This window comes from Mandrillus leucophaeus, unplaced genomic scaffold, assembly GCF_000951045.1.
Source record: "Mandrillus leucophaeus isolate KB7577 unplaced genomic scaffold, Mleu.le_1.0 Scaffold202, whole genome shotgun sequence".
NCBI classification, from domain to species: Eukaryota; Metazoa; Chordata; class Mammalia; order Primates; family Cercopithecidae; genus Mandrillus; species Mandrillus leucophaeus.
The window spans coordinates 5,069,662-5,086,916 of NW_012102055.1; the positions used below are offsets into that span (position 1 = coordinate 5,069,662).

The window sequence follows — 17,255 nt, forward strand, 5'->3', positions numbered from 1 at the left end:
CCACCGCCATTCATGGATCTGTGGGGACAGTGCTTTTCATGAAACTGGAGTTGACGGTTGATTTAAAAATGGAATTGAGTATTATCCGTCACAAATCACAGTTGAGCAACTCCCAAAGATGGGCTGACAATGTCCCACAGAATTACATACCACAAGTATTTTGATTTGTTTACAGACAACATCGATCCCCACACACTAGGTCTTTGGTCACCGTGTATTGGTAGGACCAAGGCTGGCAGGCACCTTTCAGACCATGTGACTTCTAACAGCTCAGCAATTCCCCCATCCCATTCAAGAACAGAAGGTGGCCACAGCTCACAGAGCCCAAATTCCAAAAGGATCTCCAGGCCCCTGAGGACTCAGATGCTTCTCATGACTCTCTCTCTCTGTCCGTCTCTCCCTCCAGCCATCTCTCTCTCACACACGCAGCAGGCATACATAAATACATACACACAGAGTACACACAATCCCCATCCAAGTTTGGCCCTGGGGAAGTGTTCACACTTCCAGTTCCAAGCATGTCTACATGTCGTCACTTCCTGGTGCAGTGGGAGACAACAGCCTGATTCTGGAGTTCTGTGACCCACCCCTGCCTCACCAAGAGCTAGGTCGCTCCACCAGAAGCCAGGTGAGTTTGTCTCTCCCTGAGCCTGTTTCTCTACCCCCACCAAACCATATTTCTAGGTATCCTGCTTTTTGGCCATGACCCCAATAAACACCATGGCTTCTGTACTTGCTTTTCAACTGAGAGAGGCACCCCTGCTATCCTCCACCCCCACCTGCCATTGAGAAGTCCCCTTGTTGGTCACTCCCTGCTCCTGCCTAGACAGGCTTTTCTGTTGAAACTGCAAGCACAGGGCCTGTTCTGCATCGCTGGTTAGGGGGCTTGGAGGTGGAGAATTAATTGATGTCATTCATTCAGTCAGTATTGTTGCATGCTGATCATGTGGTGGGCCCAACTCTGTCCTCTGTGGGGACAGCTATAAATAGGCACATCCCTGCCACATAGCACTTGTGTTCTAGTTGGGGCAGCAGGCAGTACCCAGACCAGGAGGCACTGTGCCCGGTGGCAGCAAGTGCCATCAGGAGGAGAGCCTGGGAGGGGAGGGTGGGAACAGGGCAGGTACAACTCCTCTGAGAAGGATCATTTAAGCAGAGCCCTTACTCCATAGAACACAGAGGTGGCATGTGGGCCACGAGGAAGCAGCTAATGCCACTTCTTCCCTCAGACCCCCCAGAAGCCTCTGGGGTCTGTGAGCCCCCTCCTCCGACAGACACACCTCCACACACACTCAGCCCATGCAGCTTTGGTGCTTCTGACTTAGTTTCGTAATTATTTTGAAAGAATTTCATGCAAGAAGCCCATTGGATGCAATTAAAACATGTCAAATATGTTCTCAAGGCAAGCCCTCCCATTTTTAACCTTATCCAGCTTGTGAAAGTATAACCAGTGCTACATGTGATTGTAACTCCCCTTGAAACCAGCATTTCTATTTTTCAAAACAGCAAGCCAGTGGACTCAGAACATGATTTTAGAATTTCAGGAATCCAAATTATGGAAAAGGTGAAATATTTTACCTCCATGGCAGTTGGCCTCCCAGGAATTCCCAGGGAGGACATTGTATCTGTTTAAGAAAAAAAAAAAAAAATGACAAAGTAACCCATTTTGAGGCTCTACTCAACAGATGTGTAGAGTATAGAAATCTATGTATTATTAAATAATTCTTTTTAATATGCTCAAGAATAAGCAATTTGTAAGCCTGTTTACGTTCTCACCATCTGGGTGCATTCTGTCACCCATCTGTTTCATGTAATTATGTAATTATCAATATAAGGAAAGAATAGGTGATATAATTAACAAGAAAAACTGATCCACACTGAAGAGTAAAAATGACATGCATCTGTTGAATAGCTTTTTGTTTCTCTCCCTTCATTGTTAACTGTTTTATTCACACCCTTCAGGAGAGCTGTTTTCGCCATGGTGTGCAATCTCTCTCTCTCTCTCTCTCTCTCTCTCTCTCGCTCTCTCTCTCTTTCTCTCTCTCTCCCCCCCTCCCTCCCTCCCTCCCTCCCTCTCTGTCTCTCTCATATGAAGGCAGAGTGTTTCATCAGGTATTATGGAAGTGACACAACTTTGAAAGAAATGAGCAAAGCCTTCTTGGAGTTATTCATTGATTCTCTACCTCTGTGAGGGCCCTGATAGTCACTTCCAGAAGATGTAAGGTAGCAGCAAGAACTCTAGGAAATATTTGAATTACTTAGTGACAGATGGAAGGACAGGGCAGTGTGGGGCCCTCTCAGATATTGGATAGAGAAGCTGCTTGAGAAAAATTCCCATACTCGGTGTTTTTGTTGTGATGTCCGGGGCTCAGGCAGTCTGTGTTGTTTCATAACAGTACCACCATCCCAGTGGATTGTGTTCGTTTCTGCGTAATCCCACGTAAGTTAGTCCCTGGAGTAGCTCCTTTGTGTAACAGAGCTTTGTGTATGTGGGCACACAGACGGAATTCAGGCAACTTTGTCACCCTGCAGACAGCAATGGTGGGAGAGTGGTCACCCCCTCCTCTGTCTGACCAGGCCAGGCTCCAAGGTTCTCCCTCCGTGACTTGGAAGCAGCAATACGTATGTATTCAAGGAGGGGCATCCCTATGATCTCTTAGTTCCTGTGACACTGCCCCCCGCCCCGCCCCACCCCAAGCCCTTCTGTTGAGTCCTAAATTCAGTTCTCCAAAGATGAACACTGTCCACAGGGATTCTCCCCAATAATGGAGGAAGCCATCCCTGAAGATGCATGGTCTTGACAAAACCTTGAATTTCAACTCCAAGACACACAAAGAAGACTCACAGTCCCCTGGACCCCTGTAAACAGCAGTCACTATTAGAGATGAAGGCCTAAAATCTCAACACTTCTTTCCGCTGATTGAAAATTCGGGAGCAGGGCTCCCCTCCTGGCCTCCTCAGTATTCTGCAGACCATCCTGTCCTCCGTCCCAGCAGGGATCCTGCCTGCAGAGCGCTGCACCTGCTTCCTGTTTAGGGCATAGGGCAGGCAAAAGGCGAGTGGACAGAGAAGCCTCCACAGGGAGCAGACCCATAAAACTGCAGAGGCTTTCTAAGCAATAGCTCTCACCACGGAATTAAATCCCACTCACACACTGACAGAGAAATCTCTTATTCAGTCACTTCTTAACTTTTTTTTTTCTTCAAACAGTGCCACTCACTTACTCTAGGGCTCACTCTGTTTCCTTTTACTCGGTGATCATTTTGCATGTTGAGATTGTGTTGTTTTGGAGACGCATGCTCATCTTGGCATCTCGTGACAGAGCCTCTTGATGGCACAGTCTCCCTCCAGGCTTGGCTTCTGGTTCACCTCCCACACGGGGAGCCTCATGTCAAGGCAGTCACTGGCTTCTCTGCCTGCATTGTTCCACGTCCAGCAAGCAAATAAATAACTAGTTCCCACGCAGGTTTCTCTTTGTTTCTTTGAGTCAAAAATTATTCTTTGATAAATCCTCCATAAAGCCTTCCTCTAATCCTCCATAAAACCTTCCTCTAATCTATCTGTATTTTGAATTGTTATTGCTAAGGATTTTGTTCTTAAAACAATGGATACCCATAGAACAAGCATATCGGAGAAATTACTGGCACGCCATGGGGAGAGTATTTGGAAGGAATAAGTAGTAGGGACAAATGCGGTTGGGTTACTCAGGGGATTTTCATGGTTTTGACTTTATGTTTCCTTAAATCCAAAGTTAAAATAGTTTAATTTCAATCATCACTGATTAATCCATTAAGGATTTTAAAGAAAATAATACCATGTGACTCCTAAAGAACCTTTTGTTTTCCATTTCTAGTTTTGAAAGGTTTCAACCATGATTTCTTTTTCAAGAAACATTTCAATTGTATTTTTTAGTATTTAACAAAAGAATATAGAGTGATTCTTCCTCAAGAGAAAATTATTATAGAAGACCTCTTTATATATATATATCATATTCAACTAAAATAAAAATAAAAAAAACTTCATATTCTATACTGAGCCACATTAAAAATCGTTAAAGCTTAGACTATATGGTTTTCATTTAACCCTCAAAAGTGGCATTAATTTTTCAAGTAGTAATTGTTGCTTAAGATGCTATTGTGCCTGTGTGATAAATGTTTAATGATTTGGTAGTACATGCATGGCTTAAAATCCATTATTTATTGCACCTTTGCTTGCCTGGCAAAGGTGACGATTTTATAGCCCCAGCAGTCATGCAAACACATTTATACCAAACCGATGACTGATAATAAATTTCCTTACTGTAAATGTCAGTGGGTTTCATGTGTTGCTGCCATTACATCTTGTTTGGAAGCTGAATGCTACACAGTTATGGGAGGCGCCAGATGGTGTCATTAACACGAACACTGGGACTGTTTACCACTGACGTGCGTGTGAGAAATTAAAAGTACGTGACCTATCTTTACACTGACGTGTGATGTCAGTGGTGAACGGGTGTTAATTACAGTGCAATATGCTTGCCTAGTCCCTTCCATCCCACTCAGAGGGGTTTTAGGGAATTTTTTGAAAATAGTTTGTGTTTGAATATACACAGAGTGAGCAAAAGGGAAAATTTCCCGAGGACTCCTGTTTGGTTTTGTATTTGGAGTCTCAGACACCCTGAAAGTCACAGCTGTCATCACATAGGTGTCACCCTTGTGAGCAGCAACCTGCGTCCCTGCCAGGACTTCTGGGCATGGGGAAGCCTTTTGTGCTGATTAATGACAGCAGTATTGTTATTGGTGTTTGCTTGGTTGGGGGTTTTATTTTTATTTTCATAACTACTTCAGATATTTTGAATACTGTTTTGGAAAAGTTTCCATTGAGAGCATGGAATTAACGTTTTTTTAAAGTGCTGTCAAAATCATCAGGATGTGATTCAAAGAATGAGAAGAAAAACAGTGGACATTTTCTATACCAAATTTTTTTTCATGGGATGGGATCTTCATTTCCTAAGAATTAGCAGTAAAGACTTAGATCTTTATTTTCCCTGATCTGATGTGAAGTATCTGAGTGACTGAAATTAGCCTTGTGTGTTTTATTAAAATGTTTCTCTGACTGGTGTTCAGCAGTGGTCACTCCCATTTATTGTATTTCAGCTTCCTTCCTGTTGACGTTTCTGCTTAGCTCTCTTTTCATTTCTATTTAAAAAGAAGGTGGATTTGTTTTACTCCTCCCTCCAAGTCCTTCACTTGAACCAAGAGGCTATTCCATTGAATCTGACCAAATTCCTTTGAACTTTGTAGCCTTAGCACACTCTGTAGGAATTTTCAGAAAGGCTTATTCTTTCAAAACAATCATTGTGCATTGCTTTTACAAAAGCCCAGCGAGCCTTTTGGTGTACAGAATTTTAAAGTCATGTGAAAGAGAATACAAACCATTGTTCGCATTGAGATGAAAGAGATATGCTTAATTTCTTCAGACTAAATCAGAGATACAATTGGATGTCAACAGAAATAGTGAGCCTAATTGAAAGACTAAAATTGTGCATGGAGGCACACATTAGAAATTTAAAATAGAGTCGCACATGTTAGCTTGCTCACAGGACACGTGTGTTGAAAATATCCAGGAGTGAAAATAAATGTGAAATAAATATCTAGGAGTGAAAATGGTGGCAAGGTAGCAAGATTGAAAAGTTGTATCTGTGGAACAGCACGCACTTGGATCAAACTTCTCAGAAAAAATGAGTTTTCTGCCACTGCTGTCGTTGTTCTAGCAAATGAACCAGAGGCCTAAGCCAGCAGAGCAAATAGCCACTTAACTTACGGGGCCTGAACAAACAGCATATTCCCTGGGGGAACAGAAGTTCTCATCTTATTCTGTGTGCAGAGATTTACCAAGTAATGTTGCCTGATGGGAGGTGGTGGTGTGGACACAATTGGCCATGAGCTTTCCCTTCCAGCCTTCTGTCCCAACTCCTTCTCCTCCGTTTGTGTCTCCCTCTACGTCTGCTTCTTGTATTGCCTCTGCATGACCATGCAGCCTTCTCCTTTCAAAGGTTTCTCTCAGAACATAATCTGCAAATCCATTCATGTAGACTGACCTAGGGGTCAGTGGGTGTGTCATCCTTCCAAATCCTTGCCCTGACTTTTCTCTCTCATCCAGGAACTTGTTCCCTCTTGTTCACCTGGAAATATTCCAGTGATTCTGCTAAATTTAGCTCCAGTGTCACTTTCTCCAAGCTGCCTTACGTGACTTTTCCTGCTATCCTAGACCAGTTAAACTTCAGCTGATTCCATGACTTCCCAGCTGATATGGTTTGGCTGTGTCCCCACCCAAATCTCAACTTGAATTGTATCTCCCAGAATTCCCAGGTGTTGTGGCAGGGACCCAGGGAAAGGTCATTGAATCATGGGGGCGGGTCTTTCCCGTGCTATTCTCATGATAATGAATAAGTCTCACGAGATCTGATGAGCTTATCAGGGGTTTCTACTTTTGCTTCTTCCTCATTTTGTCTTGCCACCGCCATGTAAGAAGTGCCTTTCACCCTCCACCATGATTGTGAGACCTTCCCCAGCCACGTGGAACTATAAGTCCAATTAAACCTCTTTCTTTTCTAAGTTGCCCAGTCTTGGGTATGTCTTTATCAGCAGCATGAAAACAGACTAATTCACCTGCTGAGTCCAGAAAAACTTCCTAGGTGAGCACAGCCTAAACTACTGACCTACAGAACCATGAGCCACATGAATACGTACTCTTTTAACCCACTGCATTTTGGCTTGGTTTGTTATACAACAATAGCTTCCTGATACACTACCCTTGTCACATGTGCTGCATTTTATTTGTTTACTTGTCTGTCCCCCAACCTAATGAGAATTCCTTAAAGACAAGAACCGTGCCTCATTCACACCTCAGCATTTAGACCAATTGTTGGCATCTGGTAGATGCTTGGTATGTATCTGTCAAATTGAAATTGTTGAATTAAGCTCTGTTAAAGTTTTGGTGGTAGAATTTCAGACATCAGGATACTGAATAGGTTATCTCAATGCCCTCAGAATTGCTTCACACATTCAGTTGCCTTCCCCACTAACAAGTTAGACTGTCCTTGTTGCTAGTGTTAAAGATAGTGGGTCCAAAATGGAGTCACTTGTGCTAAAGTTTCACTTTACCAATCCGAAACTGTTATTTACTTGAAATAGCTGAGAAATCATGAGAGAGGTGATATTCAAATCCCGTTAAGCCGGCAAGATTTTGCTTACGTCTCTCTAAGGAAAGTAATACTGAAATGAACAATCCACTACTTGTTCATTGTTCCTGTGTTCCTTCACTTCTTTACTGCTGATAAAGCTTACCCACTCTGTCTAGCTCATCAGAGCTCCTTTCTGTTTTGTAGGCTGAATGCTGCCCTGTTCATGAATTGCTAATCAAAGTCAGTCAGATCTGTGAAACTCAAGTTGTTGAAATTTTGTTCTTTGACTCTAGAATATTGATTTTTATCCCCCAAATTTTTTTCCAGAGTTGCTTTTCTAGTTGGAGAAAAGACTCTTTGGCATAGTAACTCTTTGCTATATAGTTTTGTTTCTATAGGAATAAGGGCAGATTCCAGCCTACTTCCGGGATATAAGTACAAAATATTTTAAAGTCTATGGCTAAATAGCAACTGTTCACACATCTCTGATATATCATATGTCCCACCCTTTATGATACAGATTGGAAAGAGAAAAATGACCTGAAATTCTCTTTCCTTTAAGCAAATAGTACTTAGTTGATGCCCCCTACATTCTCTATAAACCTTCCCCTTACTGTTTTTAGGATGGGAAAACAACCAACAATATAACTGTTTTTCATTTCACAAATATCTTAGAATACATTTACCACAGATTAGTTCATATATTTCTCTGATTTCTTAACTCATTATTAAGACATTCATAATCAAACTCTGTATTATAAACATATATATATATATATATGCTATGATATTGTGATAAAATAAATATACATTTGGTCTCTGTCCCCAGCTCCTGGTCAGAGCTCCTGAAACACTTGTAACTTCCTAAATGATAAAAGCAACAGGAACATCTTTTGTTACAATATTTTGTTTTCGTTCCCGATCCCTGACAAAACTCTGGTGCAATAAAGGTGAGAGGAGCATCTTTTGTTATTGATTACAAGCTCCTTTCAACAACACAGGAGTCTGTATATTGACAAGATGATTTTTGGAAAGTACCTAAGGAAGGGGGCTGGTTGCCAGGAGAACCAACCATGTCATTAGAGGGTTGGAACTTTCAGGCCTACCTGCCAACCTCCAGGGAGAGGAGAGGAGCTGGAGGTTGAGTTCAACCACCTGTGGCCAATGATTTCATCAACCATGCCTACACGATGAAGCCTCCATAAAACCCTAACCAAAGTGGTTAGGAGAACTTCTGAGGTGGTAAACACCAGAGGTGCTGGGAGGGTAACACATCTGGAAAGCACATGGAGGCTCTGTGCTTTTCCCCCTGCATGCCCTGTGCAGCTGGCTGTTCCTGAGCCCAACTCTTTTATAATGGCCAGTAATACAGTTAGCAAACTGTTTCTCCAAGTTCTGTGAGCCATCCTAGCAAATTATCGTAACCTAAGCAGGGGTCATGGGAACCTCCAGTTGATAGCCAGCCAGTCAGAAGTACAGGTGGCAACATGGACCTGCGATTGACATGTGAAGTGGGGGTACAGGGAGCAGCCTTGTGGGACTAAGCCTAGATAGACAGTGTCAGAATGGAATTGAACCACAGAACAGACACACTGCTGGTGTCAGAAAATTGGTCAGTGTGGGAAAAACTCACACATTTGGCATCACAAGTGTTCTGAGAAAATGTAGAAGAAATAAGTTGTTTTTCCTTTTAACGTAGTTTAAGTTTAATACATGGAAGACAATTTTTGTTCTCTAATAACTATCCATCATTTCAGAAGGGTACTATTTAATAGGAAGAAGGCCTTCCATCACTTTTGAATGTGTTTCCCAAACCTTTCAGCTCATGTCCTCGTTTTATTCCAGTACAAGTAGTTCTTTCATGGGGATATAGAGCTTGAGAATGATTAGGTAGCAGGATGTTAAGTAGTTTGTTAAAGAGATACATCTGTAAGGTAGTACTAATTATTACTTATAGAACAATGCAAGTCAGGTTGTTGGTTCTGTAAATCATTTTTCTTCCATGGATTTACTTTATTCCTGCCTTTACTTGTGTGTTCACCCCCAGAGAAGTCATTTCTCCAGTTTATGGCTGACCCTGTATTGAGACTGATACCTGGAGTGCCAGCTAGCTGACACAGACCAGATAGGATTCGAGTAGGATATTGCAGAAACCCAGAGGACATTTCTGAACACTTTACACTACTCAAGGTGGCAAAGGAGAGACATGGAGCCATATGAGGTTATCTTGGTTCTTGTGCTAATGTGCCTTATATTAAGGATTAATGCATTTCAGTGCCTCTGAAAAGCCAACAGTGGATCTCCCTTGCTGATGTTTGTGTATTGCACAAAGGCAACCATATTTTAATGATCATATGAGCTACTTGTTTGGGGGCTATTATTTAATTGGAAACAAGTGAATTAACCACCTAATTCATGAAATCTAAGTTGCTATCAATTATAAGATGTACCTTTATTTTAGATAGTATTAAGAAAAAAAATGCAGCCAATTAAATTGTAACACAATGTCTAAATGAGAGTCCTGAACAGCATATGAATCAGTCATATAAGTCTTAGTGCTTTGAAATTTCTTTCATCTATTCAGAGAGGGGAGGCAATTTATGTGCCCTTCAATTGCACTATTTGCTGGATGATGTGGAAAAATTTTTTTGCATGTGTCTCAGTAACAAAATGTAACACAGCTTCATCTCCTTGTCATCTTTTATTTGCTCCTGAAAAGCACTCAATTGTTGCATTGCAAGAAGACATGGAATTACATCCATTCCTCCAATGACTAGTATTTGCTTCACTAATATCAAATTTGTACCTTGCTGCTCAGTTTCTGGGCCTTTATGGGAACACAACAATAAGTATTCATTTCAGTGCCAAATCATGCTGTAATCTTTTTGAAGACATTGTTAGAAGCACTTAAACTCAACACATATTGTGCATATAATGCACATGGCTCTCTTGAAGTGATGATGATGAACAGCCATGGCCAAGTACCCATGCACAAGTAAGGACAACTATGTCACTGCTACTGTCTGGCTGACTGCTACTGTTGAAATGCTGTTGACTGGAAGGCTGATTTCAGGAACACCAGCATTAAAAAAATGTGCACGCTAGAATTGATGAAATCCAGTAAAGTCCCTCAACTTAGCTTCCAAATCATTTTTCTAATATAAATGTTTAAGAATGGCCACAAGTGAATGTCATAGGGTGGCAATAATTTTAACTTTTAGAAATGTGCAAATTAATGATAATGCCCAAATAGGGAATATGGGTATATGAGGGATTGAGACAGATGGAGTTGATAAGAGAAATACAAGAAAAATGCTAGTTAAAGAAATTTACTTATTGAATCATAGAGGCCACCGTGGCCCACTTTTTGACCTCTGCTACCTAATTTTGAGTATGCTGTATCCAGTGTTAAGAAAAAAGCCAGTGTCCTAGAATCACCATTACCCTCAGCGGATATCACAGACAGAACAGTTTACATTTTTTCTAAAGTGCTGGAGCTACTAAATTGTTCTGAGCTTCCCGGTACCCCCAACCGAGAGGAAAGTTAAGTGAATCCTTCATAAAGCAAGTCTCAAAACCACAGCCTGACCTCAACAGACTTACGCTCTGCGGGACAGAGGTGTTGGTATTCATATCATACTCTTGAAACTTTTTAATTATTTTAGTAGAAAGTCTTTTTGAAATTGCATTTTATGCCTGTTGAAGAGATTCCAACTGATTGGTTCTATTTAAAATGTCTATACCCCCTACTCTTTATTTATTTGTAATATTGCAATACTTTGCCTCAAAGAGGTCAACTTGAACTTTGAGCCCTAAACTAATATTTGTACCACTGTAAATCTGTCATAATTTGTTTTGCTCAAATTGGGAAAACAGAGAGTTTCTCAAGGAGAAAAGAGAGAGAGAGAAGCATAAGAAAGATTACATTTATAAAGCAAAAGTAGGCTTATTATGGATTTCAGAAATTTTATTCCTAATGGGTTTGAATCTTTCCAGCTTTCATTTCCTTGTATGGACAGAGCTCCCTTTGAAGTCTTTGGAAGCTTTCTGTAAGAAAAGATGTATATACACATGGGTGTGAGCTGAAAATTGAGCTCATTGTTTTGCCCTTTTCAAACGTGTTTTTCAAAGATTTGCCTTTCATATTGCAGATGGGAGAGAGGATCTGCAATTTTACCTTGTGTAACATCTTTGCCTGAAAAGCTGAAAGTATTTGTAGACGTTTTTAAAAGACTGGTTCCCATGTTTGCCTGCTGAGGAAAGCAGAGGTTCATGTAATTTACTTCCATTTTACACCCGAGGAAACTGGTATTTAGGAAAAAGAGGCTCAGAATTTCAACCAGTGGCAAAGTTAAGAAAACAAGCCCAAACCTTACCACCAAGCTAATGACACCCAGGTTAATGATCCCAAAGGTGGAACGTAACCTCCAAAAGAAATGCTATGATAAGAAAAAATTCACCATAGATAGCATCGTGATCCATTTTAGTATGAACCTTGTATGTATTATGTAGGATCATTTGTATTTATTTTTGTCGCTTTCTAGTGTATCAGCCTATTTGTTGTTTTAATAACTCCCGATTTTGAATCTAACATTGAAATTGAGTTTCAGTAATGCTTTTATAGTCATTCTAACTCATTCTAACTGCAGAAGAGAAACCAAACCACTTGCAGAAACACGGAACTCGGGTCTATGTATCTCCAATGAAATTATATTTTGACCATTTTTTTTCTATACACACAGAACAGTTAACAAGTGTTAACTAAAACTCAAAACTATTTATTTAAGTTCTCTTGACAAATGTATGTGAATCATGACATAAACTCAACTGGGTGTGCACATCAACATCATTTTTACTAAAAAGATCAAATTTAATCCTGAGTGGTTATTACATCCAGATTATTCATTTGGCCATTTAAGCAAATGGGAATGAAGCAACTAAAATAATTTGGAATACAGAAATTATGTCAACACCCTTTCCAAAGGGTCCACGAAACACGAAGTTGATGTGCCTATTCTACCACTTACCACATGCCCCAAAATGCATGGCAGAAATTGTTCAGCTAAAAGAAGGCAAATGCTCAAAACACAGAGACATAGTTCCTGGCCTCTAGGAGTTAATAGTCTAGTTGCAGGGTGGCAGGCAACCAAATAAATGGATAAAAGCAACCACAAGCTCCTTCAGTAGTGACTCAGCTACTCACATGTACAGTCTTCTGTTTCAGAAGCTCATAGGGAATTATAGATAAAGAGTTAAAACATAAATATTTGCTCATTTCTATTCCCTGTTTTCCCATCTCAGCCTGTCTCCTCTCCCATCTGACCTCCGAATCTTCCACATTCCTCCCCGCCCCCCCAACCCCCAAGCTCAACTTTCGAATTTCCTAACAGGGGTATCAAATATTATCATTCCTTTCTTTCCTACCTAAGCAATGGAATCTATGGTTTGTAGTTTAAAGTCATTATGAGAGTTGACATCAACTTTAAGGAATTTCTTTTTTAGCTTAAAAGGTTAGCTTATACACCATGATGTATGGTTTGTTTTATCTTGCTGGGTTACTTGTTGATCTCTACACTTAAAATCATCCCTTTGTCGAGAATCGCTTGAACCCGGGAGGCGGAGGTTGCAGTGAGCCGAGATGGTGCCATTGCACTCCAGCCTGGGCAGCAACAGTGAAACTCCACTTCAAAAAAAATCATCTATTTGTCTAAAATGCTAACCTAATGCCATTAGAAAGATAGAAATATCTGGAAAGGATATGGAGGTAAGAATTGGATTTCCCATCCATGTTATTCCTGGTATGGTAGGTAGGTAAATAGGTTACAATTCGCCCTGTTTAATCTTTGAAATAATTTTCCATTATGAGGATCATTTAATTTCTGTCTATAAAATGTGAGCCAAGAGCTAGGGCTTTTATTTTTACTTTCTATGAAGGAAATCAGACCCAAAATAGAATCTCCAATGCATGGGACAGTTTTTGGCAGATGTTCAGAGGGAGAAAAGGAAAAGCTGGCTCGACTCATAGGATCTTGCATGTCTGTTTTTCTTTCCCATGAAAACTCATAGTTTGAAGGAACATAAAGGAAGGAAATATTCTGCTTTCATCAAAAAGTAACCTGTGCTTCCTGCTTCTGTGCAAAATAAACCCTTCATAAAGCAGCAGAAGCCGTCTTCATTTACAGTTGTCACTGAAGGGGGTTTCCAGGCCGGGAAGAATTTATTTTTTTTCAAGACATTTAAAAACTATCTATACTAATAAAAGAAAAACACGATTTTTTTCAGGTTGGAAGACCTCATCATACCTGGCGATGGATATGTTTTTAATTAAAACCTGGGCACAAAATTGGGTTGACTATGAATCATTGTGATGCCTGGCCGCTCTCCTGAGACACCCACCATCATTGGTACTGGTTGCTGGCTCTTGACACCAGAGGCCACTTTGTGTACTTAGCAGTTAGAAAGGTGATGTGTGAGGCCCGGCAGCTGTTGGTGTTACAGCTATTGTGTAGGAAACAAAAGCCATTCTGTTCTGTTCCCCAGCCTGCCTTTGTATCACTGATACAGGAGCCGTTTCATAAATGAGGTATAATTCTTCACCGGAGAATTTCATTACTGCCCATGTTTCAATGTTAGCTTACACTTCCAACACAGAGGGGAATGTCTGAACGTATCTCCTTTTGAAAAGAATCTTGGCTTCTGACCTCTGTCAAGATGCTTGCATTTTAAATCTGTTAACTAGACCTGCGATTAGATGCCATCATTACAACACATATGCTTCCCACCTTCCTTGCTCGAGACCACCCAACGTAAGGCTGGCCAAAGTATATTTGCTGTCAGCCTGCCTGTCTTGGAAATTAAGCAGGTTACAGTATACACTGGCACCCAGGTGAACCAGTAGGAACTAGATTTCTCGCACAATTCCTCATGGATCTGTCCTGGGAAATTCTCATAGAGCAAATCAGAACTGACATTTATTTGAAGAACATGCACTTTTTCACCCAAATGGTATATGCATTATTTTCATTTAGAAAGTATATCAATCTAGGAAGTTTTCAGTAGCATATAAAAAACAAACTGGCCTAAACAATCAAAGAAGTGCAGTGGGCTGTGTCATTCTTCCCAGCCTTCATCCCTCCCTGGGCTGTGTCCTTTGCTGTGTGATTTTGAGGTTCCTCCCTCTAAAGGTGAGCGTATTTCCCTAACTCATGGATGTTAGGCTCAGCTACATGACTTGCTTTGGCCAGATTTTTAAAGTATTCCTATTTTCACTTACCTTTCTTGTATTTCTGCCATTGCCATGAGAAGAACAAGCTCTGGCTCCCTTGCATCAGAGAAATGTGAGGCAGGTTTGGAATCTGCAGGTTGGAGCCAGACCCAGCTGAGTCCAACCTAGATCAGCCAACTTCCAGCTGACCCGGAATTGCATGAGCCAGAATAAGTGACAGTTGTTTTAAGCCAATGCATTTTGAAGTGGTTTGTTTCACAGCACTATTGTGGCAATATCTCACTGATATGTACTGCTTATATAACTGAAGAGTCCAAAGGTAGTATGGGTTTCAGGTAGGGTTTGAAAAGAATGCCTGTTCTGTTTCTCTGTGATTCTCTTGGGGCTTCAACACAGGATGGTTTCCCTCTTGGCATGATGACCATAGCCATTTCAGGCTTCACATTTACACCACGTGCCATCCAGAAAACAAGACGGCTTCTCTTCTTCAACTATCATGCAGAAGTCCTGGGCTTCACTCTGATTAGGTTAACTTAGGTCACATGTGTGTCCTGACCCAATTACTGAGGAAAGAGAGTGGGAGTATGTGACTTGGTTTATGTGGATCCAAGTCCCTCTTGAAAATGGGAGTGAGCCCAATCTCTTCCAAAATCTCTGTTGTGCCGACTTAAAGGTGGGAGTTGTAGGGTGGAAATGATGTTGAGAGGTACAAGCAATGTTAATTATGGAGTCTGAAATCTCCCACTTTTGTTTTAAATTTCTATCAATATATTGTTTGGCTCAAGCCATTTTCCTTCCTCCATGTTGCTAGGCTATGTAGAGACAGAGAAATGGGATTTATGCTCTAGATCTGAGATGTTACCTTTAAATGGCAAAGCATATGGCCACACCCATGCCCCTACAGTACTGGAAAGTGGGTGGGAACCCAAATAAGACTTTACCATTATTCTGTCAGACTTCCAACTCCTGGTATCCCAGGATTTTAAGAAATTCCAAAGCAGGTTTGACCTATCAGAATGTGGAGATTTCTGACCCAGAGGATGAAGTTAATGCTAATGTAGTTAACAGCATAGGATGAGGTGATAAGAATATCTTTCCATTGACTTCTGGTCACCATTGTTTCCAATGAGAAGTCAGCTGTAATTCTTGTTACTGTCCAGACACCATAGTAAGCACCAAACAAAAAAGTGTGTTGAATCAATGGGTTAAAAATAGAACCAAGATCTTTTGGCACAGATCCCAATGTTCTTCCAAGAATGCTCTATCACTTCTTTGTAAAACTTTACTTTGCACAGTTAATGTACCCCTTGCAGCTTCTGCAGGGAAGTAAATCAAATCAATGACTAATTCAGGCCATTTTTGTAAACATGGACATTAACATGATCACCAGTTACTTTCTGTGATTCTAAGAGGCCTCCCTGACTCTGAAGTATCTGAAAGGTTGAACAACCCTAATTATTTAACACATTTTTGCCATTTAATAAATGTTTGCCATTTTACAAATATTATTGAGCATCTACTGTCCAGAAGATACCGCGTTAAGTAACGTGAGGGACACAGAATTGAACATGAGCTAAAACTTATCTTCAAGTACCCAACTATTATAATTTGTTACTCAAGGTTTCAGGGAAACTGTGGACAGAAGAAAACACTTAGGACCTCTCATGGAACTACAGATTCTCAGGGAGTAGCTTGCCCGTCTCCTTGTAGTATCATTTACTGGTGGTCTCTAATCATTGAGGGTCTCTCTGTATGAGACATCTGTCAGCATTAAGACAAAATCTTGAAAACCAGGCATTCTGATGTGACCTAGCTGAGATGTCAGGCATATTCACATATTCATACATTAATTTCTTACAAATATCTTTCCGTGCATTTCACTGTAGCTGTACATGGGCACTACTAGGTTTGTTTTGGTGGTAATGTCCTGGTTAAATAACTCTACATAATTGGTAATTTGGGGGTATGAACACTGCTACATTTTCTTTGATTCCTTCTTTGTCTTTGTATTTTTTTCCAGATGAGTTATGCTTTAAACCACACAAACAGAAAACTAACATTGGAACCTAAAATAACTGTCAATGCCAAGATCATTGTGGTGGGTGCATCCAACGTTGGAATTTCCTTCCTAGAGACATTGGTATTTTGGTGAGTTGTTTTACTCTATTGATTGATTGGTTTTTAAATAATAAAAATTATCTTCCTACATCTGAAGAGAACACCCTCAGAGAACAGACCTGAGATTGTTCGGTACTCCACACACCCTGCCTATGTGGATGAATGAATCAGTGAAAGAATATTCTACATCAGGGGTCAGCAAACTATAGCCCTGAGGCCAGGTCTGGCTTGCCAAGTGCTTTTGTAAATAAAGCTTTATTGGAACACAGCCACACTCATTTATGTGTTGTCTGTGGCCATTTTTGTGCTATAATAGCAGATTAGATGGCAGACTCCTCTGCTGAGTAGTTGCAACGGAGACCATATGGCCTTCAGTGCCTGAAATATGTACCGTCTCACCCTTCCCAGAAACAACCTACTGACCCCTTTTCTAAAGGAATGTTTTCCTTACTGGCCAGATCATAAGAACCACCTGCAGCATTTGTTAAAGATGTAGGTTCTAAGATCCTGCACCCAACTTGCAGAACCTGGACTCCTGGGGAAGGGTCTAGGAATCTGAATGTTAATAGGCACTCCACATAATCAGGCAGGTTTGGGAATGAGTTTTGACTTCATACATTACAGTTTCAGAAATGGCATGTGGGCCAGGACCTTTCTTCAGCCCTTGAATTTTGGATCCCATGGAACAGGTAAAACCCTTCAGGGAATACAGAGGCCTGTGCATCTCTTCTGATGCTGTTTTCTCAT

General features: G+C 40.8%; 1 protein-coding gene across 1 annotated transcript in view; it reads left to right on the forward strand.

The window, feature by feature from the left end:
• Window positions 1-17,255, forward strand: part of CFAP61 (cilia and flagella associated protein 61) — a 317,571-nt gene that overhangs the window by 165,068 nt on the left and 135,248 nt on the right. Inside the window, exon 18 of the mRNA XM_011979531.1 lies at window positions 16,411-16,538. Coding sequence (XP_011834921.1) covers window positions 16,411-16,538 — 128 coding nt within the window. The remainder of the gene's footprint in view (window positions 1-16,410; window positions 16,539-17,255) is intronic.